The sequence below is a fragment of the Lepus europaeus genome, chromosome 12 (assembly GCF_033115175.1).
Source record: "Lepus europaeus isolate LE1 chromosome 12, mLepTim1.pri, whole genome shotgun sequence".
Classification (NCBI taxonomy): domain Eukaryota; kingdom Metazoa; phylum Chordata; class Mammalia; order Lagomorpha; family Leporidae; genus Lepus; species Lepus europaeus.
In genome coordinates, this window is record NC_084838.1 from 9,609,198 (window position 1) to 9,628,078 (window position 18,881).

Sequence of the window (18,881 nt, forward strand, 5' to 3'; positions counted from 1 at the left end):
CTGTGTCTCCCGTGGCACAGCGTCAGCCAGCAGGGTCCTCGAGCCCGTCCACAGGACAGAGGGGCGATCCCCACAGTCAGAGGAGCTGCCTGGGCATCACTGCTGTGGCCGCACCTCCGCGCGAGGCTGAGGGCGGCAGCTCATCGGCTCCAAGGAAACCGACAACCAACCAGGCTTCCGGTTCCAAAACCGCTCCATCAGCAAGTGGTGAATGACGGACAGATGCTCAGCCTGTTAACGTGGTCACCAAGGAAACCAAGGGCCTCGGGGCCAGATCCGGCCTGTGTCCAGCCTGCCCCTCCCTGTGTCTGGGCAGCCCCCAGTTGGCGGCTGTCACCCCACAACACCTCTGCTGGCCCAACGCAGCTATCCAGACCCCGCATGGGGCCCAGCGGGTGAAAAACAGGTCCCAGAGCACCGAGCCTCCGCAGACCCCCCCCCTCCTGGTGAGCCCCGCGCCCCCGCTTCCCCCGCTCACCTCGTACAGCAAGCAGCCCAGGGACCAGATGTCAGACTTGAAGTTGTAGCCGTTCTCGTGGATCCTCTCCGGCGACATGTAGTACGGCGTCCCCACTGAAACACAGCCAGGGACGGGCACTCACCTCTGGGCCTGGCCAGGAGCGGAGCCTCTCGGGGCTGGTGCGAGGGCTGCACCCGGAGTGCCCGGGTTGTGAAGCGCTCAGACCAGTCAGGAGGTGGGCGTTCGGCCCGGCACCTAGGATGCTGCTTGAGAAGCCCAGGTCCCGCAGCAGGGCCCCTGGGCTCGAGTCCCAGCCCCAGGCCCTGCCTTCAGCCTCCTGCCACCCTGACTCCCCGCTGTCAGGGTATTTGCGGAATGCACCAATGGATGGGAGGTCTTTGTCTCTCTGCCTCTCCAATAATGAAAACAGGTAAATCAAAGCACCCAGGCACTGGGAATTTGGAGCCTCCTCCCCGCCCCAACCGGAATCAGTGCGGGGCTGGTGCTTGTGCCAGCTACCCGGCTGGGTAGGAAGCAGCGGCCGGGCTCCAGGACGCAGCCGATTAAATGCCCCTGAAGGTGACCGCATCGCGAGGGAGTCCCGACCAGGCTCCTAACCGTGGAAAGGAAACAGCTGCTGGATGTTAACCAAGCCTTCTCAGACATCACCTTGCTCCCGTTTCCATGGTCCTGGGAGCAGGCAAACCCATTTCACAGATGGAACGACCGAGGCTGAGAAAGCTGGAGGCTCACATACAAGCAGCAGGAATGGGTCGCTCCACATCCTCGGATCAGAAAGTGGCCGGCTCCGGTCAGCACAGCCACACTTGGAGTTGGCCGGGATTTCTCAACGACAGAAAAGGCACTAACCTTACAAGACCGGCAACATTTTCAGTAAAAATAGGAACCTGAACAACAGACACCACTCCAACAAGGCAAGGCACAGGCCAGGAGAGAACCGTCTCTGCACGTAACGCGGACAGTGCGCCTGTATACGGAATGCATTTTCTTAAATGAGCCAAAGCCTCAACAAGCTAAGAGGATATTCGCACGGCCACTGGGCGCGGGAGAGATGTTCTTTGTCTCACTGCTCATCAGGGACGTGCGAATTAACCGCACAACAAGGTACAGCTGCACTCTCACCCGCAGGGCTACAGACCGAAGCCCAAGTTAACGAAACCAGGCAGGCACTGCATGGCGTGGCTGGAGCCCTCCCGCCCCGCCGATGGGGATGCTGGGGGCGGGACCACCGGGAGAAGGGCTCGGTGAATCTGCCGAAGCTAAACCCGGCCACGTCACAAGCCAGCAGCTGTGCGCCCAGGCCCAGGCCCAGATGAGCGCCTCCATCCATCCGACAACGCGACCGAGCACGTGCCCGGCGGGTTTGTAGGCAGGAGTAGAAGCCCATCAGCAGCAGAATGGGTCAGCGGGGGTCTTCACACATGGGAACAGCACACAGCAGTGGACAGGAAAGTACACAGAATGGAGCAGCTCCATCTCAGGTACAGCGCTGAGTGGGGGGAGCAGCAGGACGAGCACACATTCTTCAGTGCCATTTACACCAAGTTCAAGAACAGGGAAAACCGTCGTATGCGGGGTGGTGTTGGGGAAAGAGCTCCAGGGAGTCTCACTGTGTGCACACAAGAGGGTGCTTCACGGAGCTCAGGGAAGACGGAACTGGGGCCAGCATCCTGGCAAGGCAGGGGAAGCCGCTGCTGGCATTCCACGTCAGAGCGCTGGTTCGAGTCCCGGCTGCTCTGCGTCCCATCCAGCTCCATTAACGTGCAGCAGAAGATGGCCCAAGTGCATGGGCCCCTGCCACCCACGTGGGAGACCCAGAGACTGTTCCAGGCTCCCGAACTTGGCCTGACGCAGGGCTGGCTGTTGTGGCCATTTGGGGAGTGGACCAGTGGGAGGAAGAGGGAGAGCATGGGGGAGGGGTGTCCCTGGTGAAGATGGGCTTCTACTGCCAAGGGAGAAGCTCAAGGACCCCGGATCACCTGTGGGATCCCCTCCCCCCAACCAAGCCGAAGAAGGAGCATGGGGCTCTGTCCAGGCATGGGGCACACTCTGGAAGAGCTGGAATTGTGCAAATAGGAGGGTTCCTGACGGGGTGAGCTCCCCATCGCCATAAGCATGCAAGCTGCAGTCAAGGGGCCCAGGAACCTGGATTCATATGCTGCTGTCAGCCCATCTGGAAAATGCCTGTCCTGGGGGCTTCAGCGCCCGGCTTTCCGGGTCACCTCCTGGGGACGTGGTGTCCCATGACGGAGGTCGCTGCTGCTCTGTGCAGGCAGCTGGAGGCCATCATGGCTGAGGCCGAGCCTGCGCTGTGCCCTGCAACATCCACGCAGGACAGGGGAAGGCGCAGCGCAAGGGGCCCAGCCCGCAGGAGCTCAAGGGCCAGAGGCGTGTGAGGCCAACACACAGTGGGTCACTGTGGACGCGGCCAAGGTGGCCGACCAGACGCCCCCAGGCCCTGCTGCATCCGGCGTCCGGCCAGGGTAACCCGGAAAGGGAGCCCGCGAGGTCCAGACGGAGGAGGGCCCATGCCCAAGTGTCCCTGGAGCCCGTTTCTCTGTTCTCCTTGGCCTTGTCAGAATTTCACGGGGGCCGGATGAAGAACGCACTTGCCCGACCCTGCGGAGGGGCTGTGAACGACGCTGGAGACCACCGCTCTGGGCCACCGGCTCCCAGCCCCAGCAGGGCCCCCAGGCAAGGAGCTGACCCGCCTGGTATCCTGCGGCCCTGCAGGGGGAGGCTCCCATAGCGGCACCTGGTACACTCTGCGCTCCGGGAGCTGCGTCGGTCACGGACAGCAACTCCCAAGTGCGCTGCTCACAGCGGGACCTCAGTGCAAAAGCACGTGGTGTCTGGCACCCAGGGGGGTGCCGCGGGGTGGGATGAGAAACACGCAGGGAGGGGAGGGGAGGCGCTCAGGGGTCCTGTTCCCACGGGGGGGACAGTAGCATCCCCTGCCTGCCCGCACCGCACCCTCAGACCCCTGGCCTAGCCCGAAGCCGGGCTGACCCTGACAGCTCTTCCACCCTCACCCTTGCCCTCTGCTCGCTCCCCATCTGCTTGGGCGACGACACGAGGGACCCTCGCGGGACAGCGGCGCTGCACAGTGGCCGAGACTTTGGCCCGGGGCTGTCGTGACCAGGCCCACAGCCTGAGTCCTCCCACACCTGCTGCCCAGCCCCAGCCCAGCCACTCTCCCTGTTCTCACCAGGGGGACCAGCTGCTCGGCAGGCCCTTTGTTCTGTCACTTCCCTCTGTCAGGGCTCTTGGACAGGTGACACGGTGTCCACGGTGTCCAGATCCCTGCCTCAGCCCGGGGGCATGGGGGCAGGGGGAGGGAAAGGTCCAGGGCCTCGTTACAGTCCCCCCCACCCCCGGCTCCCTGCTTTCCCTATTCCCACTGGGGCAAGCGGAAGGAGACCAAACACCCGGATACAATTTGGAACTTCCTCCTAAGATACCAGGGTGGCACATGCTGTCCACCACTGTGCCTCCTTCTGTCCGGCCATCTAATTTATTGTCTGCTCGTCTACTCGTCGTCGCCTGTTCATACCTCCATCCATCCACCCAGCCCTGTATCCCTCATTATCATCTACCCATCCCCCCACCCACCTACGGGTCACCTGTGCACCCATCCACCCACCCGTTACTCTGTCCATCTGCCCTCGCTCCCTCTCTTTCTCCCTCCCGTTTCTACCCAACATTGACCGAGCCTTGAGCCAGTGCTACTGGCGGCCTGTCCCAGGAATGGTCCATAGGAGCCCGCTGGCCACGTGTATGACAGAGAGGCTGCAGCCGGGTCTTGGGGCAGGGCTCGCCCATGGTCTGCACCTGCAGCCTGAACGGCGGGGCGGGGTGTGCGGGCCTTGGACACCCGCACCTCTCTCCGGCTCGGCTCCCAGGGCCTTCAGATGTGTGCACCGTGAGAGCGGAGCCTCGCCCACCCTCCTATGCCTTCCTTCAGATGCTCCAACAGCACGCACTGGGGAGGAATTAACTGAGGAAGGTTTGGCCCATCCTGCCCCGGGCTGCTCCTCTCCGCCTGTGGTCTTCGAGCTGGGGGTCCTGAGCCTCACTGGCCCGGCCCCCACAACGTGTGCCACAGTGGGCTGAACGCAGCACGCCTTCCCGGCTCGCCAGCTTTCTACGGCACGAAGGCACGGAAGGCCTGGTCTTCCACGGGCAGACACTGCAGAGCGCGGTGCACACTCGCGTGAGGTTTCAAGATAAAAGGAGATTTCAAAGGAGCCCCGAGCTTACGGAGGCCATGAGGGAGGGGGACGCAGCCCGGAACCGGGGAAGCTGGCGGGGGAGGGGTCTCCCCACCTCCCAGGGATGCTCACAGCGGGGGGGGGGCAGCGGGGGACGCAGCTGTGCGTTTGGGCGTGGAGCCTCACAGCCCTGTGTGTGAGTCTTTACCCAGAACTCCCGATTTCAAACCCGGCGGATATCAGAGGAGGACGGGGGACCTCAAAGCGGGAGGCTGATTAAAGAGGCCGCGTCGCGAGACGCGCTGCTCCCGTCAAAACAAACTTGGGCATGTTTTGAAACGTGCTCCCTGGATCTGAAAAAGGCAGGGTTGGCAGGAGGGCGGGCTGGCGTCCGGGAGCCGCCCCCAACCGTGCACAGCGCTTTGGCAAGCGGCTGCAGGGGGCTCTCTGGGCTGGCATCAGCCCCACCCCGAGCAGGGCCCTGGGCCTGCTCCTCATGGTGCAAACGGCACGGATGCGCAGGGTTCACTCGCTTCAGCCCCTCCCTCTCGCAGCCTCCCTGGGCCCTGCGCTCCCAGCCTGGCGCCCTCTGGAAAAGGGGAGAGATGACCGGAGAGTATTTGGTTCCTGGGGAAGCCTGAAAGGGGGTTTCTGCCAGCAGCCCTGGGCCTGGCACAGATCCTCGGTGGACGAAGCTGTGGTTTGCATGGCAGGCTCGGAGTCGCCACCTGCTGTCTGCTGAAGCCCCTCCCCCGCCATGGTGTCACAGCTGTTTTCCTTCTCAAAGTGCCCCCCGAATATGCCAGCGATGCAGCAGGTGAGCCGCCATGACTGACGGCCCAGGACCCCCGGCCCGGACATCAGCGCTCAGAGCTACGGCAGGAGACGGGGCTCGAGGTAGCCCAGCTGTGGGGCAGGGGGCAGGCCGGTAGAGGCCCCAGACTGTGTCCCGTGGACAGCCAGGAGCATGGTCCACCCCCGAGGCTGGCAGTGCCAGGCCTGGGTGCAGACAGGGCACAGCACGGGCACATGCTGAGGACATGGCCCCTCCCCTAGCGTCCATAGAAGCTCCCAGGCCCTTGGCCCACACTCACTGCTCTCTGGGGGGGGGGGGGCTCATCGCGTGACTGGGTGCTTGGGGAGCTCCCTGGGGACCCTCGGCACCCCTCTCTGGGCACCCACAGCCCAGGCCCAGCTGCAGAGCGAGAAGAGCAGGCGGACCTCTCTTGCCCTGCCTGTCAGGTGACCACAGAGACGTGCTCTCATCCTGCTGAGCCTCAGTTTTCTCATCTGAAATGGAGCTAAGGCCCCCATGACTTGCAAAAGAGCAAGATTTTTTTTCAAGCCCCCCCCCCCTTTCCCTCTTCTTTCTCTCCCCTTTTCAGGGAGTTCAGTGAAGACAAAAAACTGAAATGAGGGGCTGACGCTGTGGTATAGCGAGTAAAGCCGCTGCCTGCAGTGTCATATGGGCACCAGTTCGAGTCCTGGCTGCTCCGTTTCTAATTCAGCTCCCTGCTTACGGCCTGGGAAAGCAGTAGAAGATGGCCCAAGTCCTTGGGCCCCTGCACCCACATGGGAGACCTGGAAGAAGCTCCTGGCTCCTGGCTTCGGATCTGTGCAGCTCTGGCTGTTGTGTCCAATTGGGGAGTGAACCAGTGGTTGGAAAACCTCTCTCTCTGCCTCTGCCTCTCTGTAACTCTGCCTTTCAAATAAATAAATCAATCTTAAAAAAATAAAAACAAAACCAGAACTGAAGTGTAGCGCAGGTCTGGGAGGGGCTGGAGTGGGCCCTGGGCTCCTTGGGCGCCGCTGAGCATCCCTGCACCTGCCTGCACACAGTGGGCCCTCAGGAGACAGTGCCACCCGTCCCCGCACCAGGCCACCTGTGTCTGTCCCCCTGCCACGCTGGGGTCCCCGGGGAAGCAGGGCAGGCTGCATGACTACAAGTGCTGGGGACGCCGCCGGGGCCAGGGAGGTCGGCCCGGAAGCAGAGGGGAGGGATCTGTGCCCGGTGGCCAGGCCGGCAGCCCCTGGCACAGAGGCTGGCGCGGGCGCGGGGGTGGGAGGCCTCCCCTCCCACCCCGATCCCAGGCCGGGGGGGGGGGGGCGCCCTGTCACCACCACGCCCCTGCTCTCCCAGCCCCACAATTTGTCTCGCAGCTGCTGCCGTTGCTCGGAGCGAGACACTTGCTTGTAGCTTGTGAGCTGTGTATAGGCAAATCTTTCATTTTTCTTTCATTACGCCGGCGTGTACTGTCACTTAATTTTTATGTATGCAATCCTTCCTGACAAATATGATCTGCTGCCTGGTAATTCGTCTGACGCTCATTCTGTTCCGCGCTCTAATTACGGCTCCTGCTCCTGACACCGAGGCAGCCGCTCTGCCACCGCTGGGTACCGCAACTGTCAGCTCGGCCATGGCACTGACTAATGCCCTTTCATGCCAGCCTCGTGTTAGCAAATCCAGCGGCAGGGAGGGGGCCCCGGGAGGGGGCGGCGGGAGGGGACTAGATTTGCATAAGCCCAGCTCCAGGGTCAGCAGCCTTAGGAGGCGAAATGGTTGCCAGGGCAACGTGGCTGCCACCACAGCACCCCCACATAGTAGGTACACAGCAGACGCAGAGGATGCATAATTCATGCCCACGCACAGGGTGCGGAGGGGTCCCTGCCCCCGCGTCCTGCCGGAGTCGCGACGCAGCGGCAATTAGTTCAATCTCTTGCTGCCCAAACGCGCCTGCAGACTGAGTCAGCTGCTCCCCCGGCCTGGGTGGGAAGGGGTGTCCCCTGGGTCAGGGGGAGGGGGTGCGGAGGCAGACCCTGCTTCCAGGACCCTGTCCCGTGAGCCCCGGCGCCGGCCTCAGCTCACGGGGCAAGCCCAGAGGCAGGGCGCGCAGCGCGGGGTGGGGACAGGCCCGGGAGGGCTCCTTCCACTGGGCGCAGCGCCCGGGAGAGCCCAGCTTCCGAGGGCGGCCTTTCCCCTGGTTCCGACTCCTTCTCATTAATATAATAAGTGCAGCAGTCCAAGCGGACAAAATCGCTCTGCCGCGCGGCCCCTATCGCCTCCGTCCCTCCCGGGGCGATCCTAACAGGCTCTGACGGGAGCCGAGCCTTCAGCCGCGCCACGCAGCCAGGACGGGCCGGGCCGACAGGGGTAGGGGGCAGGGGCTCTGGCTCTTTCCGGTCTGTCCTGGCCTCCCCGAAGCCCTTAAACCAGATGGGCAAAGTAGCCCAAACGGACCCGAACGCAGCCTGCTGTGGGCGATGCCTGGAGGTTTCCTTCCCCCTGCTGACTGCGCGCCCGGTCTGCCAGGCGCCGCCTGCCCTGAGCCCCAGCCCTGATGCCGGTGCTCCCCGGATCTGACCCCTCAGCTGCAAAGAGGAAGACCCCCTGTGCCTCCCGGGGGAGGACGGGCGGGAGGGGACCGTCACGAGCACCCAGGGACACTGCACGCACCCCTGCCCTTTGGAGCTAATGGAAGAGCTGCTGGCGGGGACACCTCTCCCCAGTCACCCCACTGGCCCTGCGGCTGCCTGGCTCAGAGCTGGGACGCTGCTCCTGGCTGTGCACTGCCCGCCAGGTCCCGGGCGCACGCCGGCAGATTCCACAGGGAAGGAAGCACCTGGGTAAGATGCCGCAGGTGCTCAGGGGCCAGACACCCCCGGGCTTGAGCTGTGGGGCGGGCGGAAGTGAGCGGTCTGCCAGAGAGGCGGCCGTGCCACCCGGGGCCCAGCACCTTCCTGCAAGCCCAGGGTTGGGTGGCCTCTGCAGGTCCTTCCCACAGGGTGGGGCCCTGCTGAAGCCCAGCCCCACAAAGAAGGCCCCTTCTCCCATGTTCTTAGAGCCTGGGTTCTTGGTGCCTACGTTCTATTTCAATGAATCCCCCCACCCACCCATCCCCCAAGGCTCACGCTGTCATGCGCCGGACGGGGCACAGGGATCCTGACGCCAGCCCGGCTTCCCCTGGCCAGGAGTGCCCAGCAGGAGGAAGACAGGCCGTGCCAAGGGCTGGGACAGACGCCCTTTCCCGGAACGGCCGGGTTCACCCCCCGCGGCTCCTCCAGGTCTCACTCTACTCCCAGCAGGGCCCGCTCTGCGTGCATGGGAAACCTGGGGCTCCAGACAGCCACCACGCCCCGCTGCGGGGGGCCCAAGACTCCAGGGGCTGTGGGTGTACAGCCCCCACTTACCTAGGGAGTGTGCCGCCGTGGTCTCGGAGCTGAAGAAGCGGCCCAGACCAAGGTCTCCGAGCTTCACGACGCCCGTGGCCGTGATGAACACGTTGGCGGGCTTGATGTCTGCAGGGGAAGAGAGGGGTTGGTGCAGGGGCAGGGGCAGGGGGCCGGGGGGAGGGGGCTGATGCCTGCAGGGGCGAGGGAGGGCCTTGCAGGTGAGGGGGCAGGGCCAGCTCCTGTGGAGCCATCACAGTCCGTGGCCAAATTCCCTCCGGAAGACCCCCCCAACCCGACCTCCTGGGGAGGACGCCTGGTGGTGCCCCGGGAATGGCCACACCTGGGCTGGGGCTGGGGCTGGGGGTGGGGAACAGAGTGGCCCAGCGCGCGGGGAGCGGCACGTACCCCGGTGCATCACGCGGCGCGAGTGCATGTGCTCCACGGCGCTGCAGAGCTGCACGAAGTACTTCCACACCGTGCGCTCCGGGATGAGCCGCTTCTGCCTCTTGAAGTACTGGGGGGTGGGGGGGGGGGACAGACGGACACACGGCGGCCGGTGGGTCTCGGGCTGGAGGTGGACACTCGCTGCCCCCCGCCTGGCCCAGCCCAGGAAGGGGACACCCAGGACCCATCTGCTAGTTCCATCTCGGCTGTCCCCACCTCCCGGCCTGACGGTGGCAGACGGAGGTCATCTGCTTCCCTGTCCAGCGCTCCAGGAAACAGCCCAGCCCAGCACGGGCCCCGGGCCGCACGGAGCGAGCCGCTCAGCCAGGAACCCGTCCCAGCCAGGCCGGAGGGCTCCTGGGAGCCAGACCCGCGGGGCGGGGCAGGGCGATGGCTCAGACACTCGTTCCCTGGGTCCCAGGCTGTCGTGCAGGGGCTTTGGGCTTTGGAGCAACCACCTTCTCCCGAAGCAGCCAGAAGCGAGGCTGGTGCTGGGAAGACAGGAAGTGACTCAGGACGCACGCCCGGCATGGGGCAGGCGGTGCAGGTGTGAGGAAGGGCCTGAGCAGAGAGGACTGTGCCCATTTTACAGACCAGGAAACTAAGGGGGCAGAGTCGCAGCTCAACCCTAATGTACTGCTAATGGCACCCGGGCCTCTGGTGGGGGCCTGGGCTCAGAGGGGTTCGGGTCGCGCCTGGGGCATGCAGAGCTGGGACCCCGGTCTGAGGACCTCCCACGGGGGGCAGCTGCAGCAGGAGCTCCCGGCAGCCTCCACGGGGCCGCGTGGCCGCGAGCGCTGCTTTTCTAAATGTCACATCCCGGAAGTGCCAGCTGACATTCAGCGGGAGGCGGATTCTCGGGGGGACCTGGGGGGCTCTGCGGAAGCGGCTCTGACGCTTCATCCCTCATAGACGCTGTGGTGGCTCTGAGTGGCCCCTGAGGCCAGCGGGGGCCCCTGTTCCCCAGACAGTTGGGCTGTGGGGCACTGTGCTGGGTGTGCTACAAGTGGGGACAGGGACCCGCCCGAAGTCCCCCACAGGTGTCCGACCCGTGGCTGGGCCCCTCCAAGCCCCGCCTCTCCCGCTGGCTGGGCCACCCCAAGCCACACCCTGCAGGGAGCCGGGGAGGGAGGTGTGGGAGGCTGCCCAGAGTTCTAATCCCATCCCAGCCCCAACCTGCTGGCCTCACGGTCAGTTTGAACTCCGAGCCAGTGTGCCGAGGGAAGCCGGGGAAAGGGGTCCCCTCTCCCGAGGCCAGGCGGGGAACAAGGGTGGTGGACACCTGCACCTGCCCCCCCATCCTGAAGGAATCCCCACGGGGCCAACGGAGCTGACCTCTCCTGTGTGGTCCCTGGGATGGGGTGAGGATCCAGGAAGGGAGGGGACGGCCCGGTCCTGTCCCCCATCCCCACTACGCCCCTGCCCTGCCCTGCCCTTGGCCACGGACAGCCGGCCTTTCTTCCAGGACAGCTGTGGCTACTCCCTGACAGGAGTCCCAGGGAGCTTCTCTGACCTTGGGGCACCCCAAATCCTGAGCCTGCGCCCAAAGGCCCTGCGTCACCCCCCCTCAGCCCCCCACCCCCATCTAGAGCCCTCGCTGGACCAAAGTGCTCTCTACGCCTCTGGGCCCACACACAAGCTGTTCCTGATCCTATCCTGCAGGCTTCTGCTCTAGTGTCACCTCCTCTGGGAAGCCTTCCCTGACTCCCACCAGCCCTGAACATGGCTTGTTCATGCCTGTCTACAGTTGGTTGTTAGGATCCAGGGACCCACATGTGGGCTGGCACATGTGGTGTGCTGCACGTATGTGTTCATCATGAGAACATGTGAAGGAGGAACAAGTAAAGTGGGGGGGTGGGGGAAGACCTGACACAGCCCCTCTGTGCCCCCAGATCCGTGTGCAGAGGAAGCCCCACATGTGTGGTGGGGGCCACAGAAAGACAAAAGCAGGCGGTGAGAGCCAAGGTCTCGGGGACTCCACTCATGAACCCCAGGTCAGGAAACCAGGCTCCGTAACCGCACTGCTGGGCGTCCTCACTCATCTCAACCTCTCTGGGCTGTTCCGCCCTTCGGTAAAATGGGGCGTTGGACCCAGATTCCGGGAGCTGGGCCTGCCCTAGCGGGGGCTGGGCCTGCTCCTGCCGTGGGGCGGCAGAAGTGGCCCTGTGCTGTGGATCGGCTGGGCGGGGGGCAGTGCTGGAGGGTCCTTGCTCCCAGCCGCCAGGCCCCTTCGGGTGAGCTTCCCTGAGGCTGAACCCCTCGCATCAGCCCCGGGCACGGAGCCCAGGAGGCCCTGACTGGGCTGCGGCTGAGGCGGGGCCGCCGGGCCTGGGCTCCCGCTCCGCGCGCCCCGCACCTTGATCATCTGCGAGAGGTCCCCGGCGTCGGCCAGCTCCAGCACGATGTTCAGCTCGTTGTCCTCGATGAACGAGTCCAGGTACTTGATGATGTTCGGGTGGTTCAGTTGCTGCAGGGGAGAGGAGAGGAGGAGGGAGGCGGGGCGCCAGGGGAAGTGGGCCCAGTCCCAGCACCTGCCTGCCCACGAGGGCGCCCCACCCCCCCAGGGAAAGGCCTGCACGTGCGAGTCGGGCAGTCCTGGTACTGCGGGCAAAGCCGTGTTGCCCTGAGTCTCAGTTTTCTCAATGGTGAGATGGGCACAGGGAGGCTGGTCGGGAGGCCCGGACGGGCTCGGGCCCCAGCTGAGTGCTGCAGCCCCTGCGTGGCGCCCACCCTCCCGGGCAGATCAGGGCCCACGCTCCGGTCCCTTGTGGAATCCCCGAAGGTCACAATCCCTGCTGTGGAGCCCGGCACGGAGCCCCGGCCTCTGGCCTGTGCCACCATCTGTGTTTGCTGAAGTGGGGCGTGGAGCCCAGGCCGGGCAGCGCCCCCGCGGCTGGGAGCCAGCCCGGGCCAGGCCCAGAGGAGGAAACCGTACACCAGAAGGGGCCCAAACATCCGGCCATGGGGGTGGGCACAGTCCACTTATCAGCGACAGCCGAGCCCACGCCGGCCCGTTTTCTACAAAGGCTGCCGCCAGCTGCGTCTACACCGCGTGCTGACCTGTGCTGGTCCATGGATTCCAGCAGAGGGAGGGGCTGGGGCAGACACACAGAGCCATACCGCCCCTACTGGTCACTCCCTGACCATCCCTGATGGCGGGCACCCCTCAGTCAGGCCCCAGGCCCAGAGGCAGCCTCAGCTCATCCCCAGCTCACACTGCACCCCTGCCCCCCAACACAGACCCCACTCTGCCTGTCTGAGGCCTCTGGCCCTGGAGCTGGACAAGCTCCGGCCCCGGGGTAGGTGCACCTGCTCCCGCCTGCCCCATGCCGAGCAGGCATCGCACACTGGCGCCATCCTGATCCCTGGCTCCCCAGGGCAGTAACACAGGTGTGACGGCCGGGCTGAGCCTGGCTCACGTGCTACTCAGGGAGAGGAAGGGAAATGCCGCCACCCCACTCCCAGGCGGGGCGCATGTGCCCTATGTGCCGCCCCACCCGGGCAGGGTTCATGTGCCCTGCGCCCCCACCCCCAGCCAGGGTGCATGTGCCCTGCACCCCCATCCCCCGCCGGCCAGGGCGCACGTGCCCTGATGTCGAGGCTCCTGGGAAGCAGGGGTGTGCAGAACGGGGCAGACAGCACCAAGGGGCTGTCCCGTCCCGGGAGGGGCGGGAGGCAATGGCAAGGGAGTGCTGCTGACTGCCTCACAGACCCGGTCCACAGCCATGTGCTGAGTGCCCTGCTTGGCCCAGGCCAGAGCTGAGGAGGAGACAGTCCCCAAATGCAAAATGTGGGGCTGGAAGAGCCCAGGATGAAGGACCCCACCTACGTGGGGGACAGAGGGTGGCAGGAAGACTTCCTGGAGGAGGTGACATTTGAGCTGGGGTGGAAGGATGAATGAGAACCACTGCAGCAGGGGGCATAAGGGAAGCCTTGTGCACAGGTCCTGGGGTGGGAGGGGACAGCCTGATCCAGCGGCTGAACGGAGGCCAGGGCGGCTTTGTCGATGACAGCAGGGGAGGGAAGCTGAGGGTGGGGGGCACACAGTCTCTGGCCTCTCTCTTCAGAGAGTGGGCAACTCTGAAAACTCAGATTCCCCTTTTTTTAAAGTTGGGTGTTTTTCTTATTATTATTTTTTTTTGACAGGCAGAGTGGACAGTGAGAGAGAGAGACAGAGAGAAAGGTCTTCCTTTTGCCGTTGGTTCACCCTCCAATGGCCGCCACGCTGCGGCTGGGGCTTCGCGCTGATCCGAAGCCAGGAGCCAGGTGCTTCTCCTGGTCTCCCATGCGGGTGCAGGGTCCAAGGACTTGGGCCATCCTCCACTGCCTTCCTGGGCCATAGCAGAGAGCTGGCCTGGAAGAGGGGCAACCGGGACTAGAACCTGGTGCCCCCACCGGGACTAGAACCCAGGGTGCTGGCGCCGCGAAGGCAGAGGATTAGCCTGTTGAGCCGCGGCGCCGGCATTATTTAAATTTTTTAAAGTTACCTGAAAGGCAGAGAGAGAGAGAGAGAGAGAGAGAGAGAGAGGTATCTTCCATCTGCTGGCTCACTCCCCAAATGCCCACAACAGCCAGGGCTGCACCAGGCTACAGCAGGAGGCAGGAACTCCATCCAGCTCTCCGTGTGGGTGGCGGAGACCCGACACCTGGGCCGTCACCTGCTGTCTCCCAGGATGCATCAGCAGGAAGCCGGATCGGAAGCAGCGGTGCTGGGACTTGAACCTGCACTCTGATCCCCAGTGGCAGCTCAAGCTGCCGTGCCACAGTGTCTACCCCTCTTCTCAATCCGTGGTGATCAGCACACACACAGGGCCTCTGTCAGGGCCTCTCCCCACCTATGCCTGTCTTCTCATGGCTGCTTGGTGTCTGAGAAGCGTTAGCTAGGCCTGTGGTGGGGGCCTCACTGCTAGCTCCTTCCAGGGCGACTGCTCTCTGGGCCCTCGCACAGCCTGGAACATCCTCGGGCCACGCGGGATCCTCCCAGTTCTCCTCTACAAACTGCACGGTTTTAGCTCTGGGGCTTCGTCTAGGAGCCGCTTCAGAGTCATTCCTGCGTACGGCGTGAGGCAGGGATCGCAGCGCCTTCCGTGTGCGGGAACGCTCCCTGGGCTGACAGTCTTCCCCTTGCCCTTGTCTCGGTGCCTCTGTGGAAAACTGCCTTGGCCCGACTTCCGTTTTAGGGTCGTCCAGAGCCAGCGCTGGCTACCGTGCCGGCAGCCCCCGGCGCACACCGCATTCCAGGTACAGTTTTCGATGACAACAAGGATGGGCGCCGAAGAATGGCAACGTTGAGAGTGCCTTCAAACCTCGACACACGGGGCGGAGTCTGGCCTGGCAGTTAAGAGACCGCTATGGCGGCCGCACCCTGCACTGCGGTGACTGGGCCACAGCCTCACTGGGCTCCTGACTCCGGCTTGCTACTGATGCAGACCCTGGAAGGCGGCGAGGATGGCTCACGTGGCTGGGTCCCTGACACCCACCTGGAAGAGCTGCATTGGGTTCCCAGCTCCTTTAGCACCTGGTCCGGCCCAGGGCCACTGCACGCGCTAGTGGAGTGAACCGGAGAACAGGTGCTCTGCTCCTGTGTGTCTCTGTGTTTCAACTTGAAATGTCAGAAATGAGGCCCCAGGTCCTCACGCTGCTCTTGGACTTGGCCTCACAACCTCACTGGGCAATCTTGCCCTCTGGGAGGGGCTCCCTGAAGCCCACCCGAAACCCACCCAGGCCTCACAGCTTCTGCAGGGACTTGCAGTGATCCGAGCGGTCTCGGGTGGGAGTTAGAATTTTGGTCCGGGAGGCACTGGCTCCCAGAGAGAGGAGGTGGACAGCCCCCCCCCCCCCCCCCACTGAGGCAGGTCTGAGCCTGCGAGGTTAAGGAAGTGTTCCTTGCCAAGCAGGGGCCCCAGAGGCCACCAGGCCAAATCCCCACGGCCCAGAGAGAAGGGACTGGCCATTGGTCCACGGCACGCGGGAGCGGAGCGAAGGCCGGCAGCTGTAGTGGTGACCCCAGGCCTTTGTCTAGAGAGTCCCCTCTCACCTGTGGCCTTCCGGTGGGCCCGGGCCTCTGGTAGGGGATACCCTTGAGCCAGGGACACGGAAAGTGCTCCAAAGATGAGCATGCTTGGCTTCCGTCTGCCCGCTGAGAACACGCTTCCCTTTGGCGTGGTGGAAGCAACTCGCACCTGGGCACACCCTGCTGTCCCCCCTCCCCCCGGGCGGGGCACGGGGCTGCACCTGCCTTTAGGGGAGGAGATGGTGTAGCAGGCAGAGGCATCACCTTGACAACCAGCTGCCTCGCAGGGGCACTGCCACCCACCAGAGCTGCCCGGGCTCCGCAGACAGCCCTTCTGCACCTCTCCATGGCACGTGGTCATCAGGCCCCTTTTACAGGTTTGGACACCGAGGCCCTGAGGGGTCAACTGCTGACCCCTGGCCACCCGGTCAGTGGGCGAGGGGTGTGCCACCTGCAAGGCCCCTGCTTGACAGTCGCCGGCTGCACCTGGGTGGAAAGGCAGGGCACCCTCCCCAGCCCGGACTTGGGCTTCTGCCACACAGGGGCTCTGGTCACACAGTTTGTGCCCAGGGGCCCAGAGCAGGCTGTGCTTAATCTGCACGAATGCAGGATCCCTTAGCTCGGAGCAAGGGCACGTGAGGGGACAAGGTGACCGGATCAACTGGTTCCCAGCTCAGAGTCCCCGCGACCCCAGCTGTGTCCCAAAGTTTAAAAATACCTCATCGAAGGGTGTTTTCTGACCCATACTAGAGATAAGGATACCGAGCACCGGGGCCCTCAGAGCAGGAACTCAAAACTCACATCCCTCTGGCTCTCAGCCACCTCGGTAGCTCTCCAAGTCCCCAAGTCCCCAAGTTCAAGTCCACTGTGCTGAGCGTGGCTGAGACCCTGCCGGTACCTGTAGCCTGTGTCCACCCGCCTTGCCGTAATCGGCTCTGCCACATCTCCGCCTCCCAGATTCTGGGCCCGTGCCCTGGCCCCATGGGGCCTGCCCAGCACCGGGCTCCTCTGGGCCCTCTGGCCCTTTGATCAGCCTGTGTCACCCTGCAACATCACCATGTGCCGCCCGCCTGTTTCCCCACCAGCCTGGGAGGCCCCGAGGGCGGGGGCAGGCGCGTGCAGGGAGACTGTGCAGCTCAGACTCGGCGGGCGTCACAGCTGTCGCCACGGCCACCGGCAACCCCCGCTTGATGAGTGACGCCTGCTGTGTGTCACTTTTACTCCTCCTTCCCAGTCCTGCTGCTTCCTGTGAGGCCGCTCCTCCCACTGAGCAGACGGGCACGCTGAGGCTCAGGGCCACACAGGACATCCGGACTCGAACCCAGGCTCCCAGACCCCCAGGCCTCCAAGACCTGAAGCATTTCTCGTCTCCCGGGCTCCCCGTCACCCCAAGATCTCAGGTAGAGTCCTAAGCCCTGGTGGGGAGGAAGCCCCAGGACAGAGTGGCCCCAGCCAGGGCGAGGCCAGCCCCGAAGCTCTGCAGGCACTGCTCTGGGCAGGAGGGACGGGGACAGCGCTGAGCACACCCACAGCCCCCGCACGCATGTCACCCCGCACAGCCCCGAGGCTCAGGCGCATGGGCGCCGGGCCAGGGCACTCACTTTCAGCAGGCCGATCTCCTTGACGCAGTCCTGCCTGGCCTTGGCGTCCATCATCTCAAAGATCTTGAGGTGGAAAGAGAGAAATGGGGAGGGGTTTAAAACGTGGGGCCCAGCCCCCCTGGGAACCACGGGGACCAGGGTTGGAGCCCCGACTCCGTGCTCCTCGCTGAGGGACTCTCGTACCAGCAGTGGTTCCTCATCACTGAGCGCCACCCCGAGCCGGGGTTGTGCTAACTGCTTCCCTGGAATCCTCATGGCTGCTCCCCCTGTGCCCAGCTCACAGAGGGGAAGACTGAGGCCCAGAGAAGCCCAGCATAGGTGAGGGGTGGCCCAGAGCCTCGGCTTTCCCCTCTGTGAACAGCCAACAGGCGACCTCGCGGTGGTGCTGTGTGGACTGGGTGAGACGCAGGCACAGTGCCCAGCGCCCCTCCAGAGCCTGCTTGGCGGGGATCCTCCCCACACCTCCTGGCTTACAGACAGAAGGCCTACCCTGCCGCAGGCCAGCCCGGAAGCTGCCACGGCCAGGAGAGCCACGGCAGGCACCAGGGGAGCCCCTGTGAAGATCCAGGGCTTTCCCGAGAGGCTCACAGGACGCCCGCCCCTCCCTGCCCCCACCGGCCCCCTCCGCTCTCCCTCGGGGCTGCCCACCCAGGAACACTCCAGACTGGGGGAGCTGGGCTGAGGGTCAGAGCCCACCTCTGCCACCTAGCCTGGCTTTGCCACCCACCCCTGCCCTGAACCAAGGGAGCCCAGACCCTGGAGTGACCGCAGGCCCAGGGTCAGGGAGATGGGGCCTGCCCCTCAGCACCCCCTGAACTCCCTCTGTGGCCTGCAGAGTGAAGTCTCGCGTTGCTTTCCTCGGCTAAAAACGGGGTGCCCCCCCAGCCCACCTGCACGGGCCATGGGCTCACCTGCACCTTCTTCAGGGCCACCGTCTTCCTGTCCAGCAGGCAGGTGGCCTTGTACACCTCGCTGAACTGCCCGCGGCCTATCTTCTTCTCGATCTGGAAGTCCGCCAGCGAGCAGCGAAAGGACAGGGTGCTGGGGTGCCTCTGGAGGGGACAGAACACATCCGGGGTGACCAACCAGGCTGGGGAGGCCTGGACGTGGCGCCCCGACAGTGCCCCTCTCCAGGAAAGAGGGGCTCTCTGCTTGACGACCCCACCGTCCGAGCCCACAGCCGGTCCCACCTGCTCCCAGCCACGGCCCCGCTGCAGGTGAGAAGCCGGGCTGCGCACCGCCCGCGCCGCCCCATCGCCTCCCTGCGCCATCCCATTCCCACCCCAGAGGGCGGCTCCATGCTCATCCTGATTCCTGCACGCCCAGCAAGCAGGGTGCGTGTGACAGACTGATGGGGAGAGAGAGAGAGGCCGCAGGGCTCCAGCTCGGGAGGGCCACAGGGGCTGCCGCTCAGGTCTCGCCTGGACCTCCCCAAGTCACACCTGACCCTGAAACCTGCAAGCCGGTGCAGAAATGGCCAGTGCCCCTCCGAGAGGGCGACACGGAGGGGACGATGCAGCCTGACACCTGCGCTCGGTGACAAGAAGAAGCCTGAGACCTCCTGGTGGCTCTGCAGGGACCAGCTGCCCCCCGCCCCTGTCACACACGAGCAGCGTAGGCCCTGCCCGAGTCCTACGGCCCCTACACCTCTCTCCTACCACAGCCCCTCTTGGCACTCCCAGTGGGGGATCAACAGCACCAGCACCAACTCTCCAGCTGGACGGTGACACGAGGCAGGGACTGGGCCCCGGTCACTGCTGGGCACCTTGCACACAGCAGGTGTGCAGAAATGTGAAATGTTTGGGGGGTTCAGTCTGGGGGTTGAGGTGAGGCCACAAACACCAAGAGCACCTCCGAGGCAGGAAGGAGCCCTTGAACTTCACAAGGTCAAAGTGCCTCTCCCACTGGGCCCAGGACCACCCAAGGTGGGGGAGGATCCAGGGCTGGGCCGTGTTCTGGAA

At 64.6% G+C, this 18,881-nt stretch overlaps 1 protein-coding gene across 1 annotated transcript in view; it reads right to left on the reverse strand.

The window, feature by feature from the left end:
- NEK6 (NIMA related kinase 6) overlaps positions 1 to 18,881 on the reverse strand; it is a 71,209-nt gene that overhangs the window by 7,807 nt on the left and 44,521 nt on the right. Inside the window, exons 3-8 of the mRNA XM_062207584.1 lie at positions 17,832 to 17,972; positions 16,921 to 16,983; positions 11,663 to 11,773; positions 9,268 to 9,376; positions 8,881 to 8,988; positions 479 to 573 (exon numbers count right to left, since the gene is read on the reverse strand). Coding sequence (XP_062063568.1) covers positions 479 to 573; positions 8,881 to 8,988; positions 9,268 to 9,376; positions 11,663 to 11,773; positions 16,921 to 16,983; positions 17,832 to 17,972 — 627 coding nt within the window. The remainder of the gene's footprint in view (positions 1 to 478; positions 574 to 8,880; positions 8,989 to 9,267; positions 9,377 to 11,662; positions 11,774 to 16,920; positions 16,984 to 17,831; positions 17,973 to 18,881) is intronic.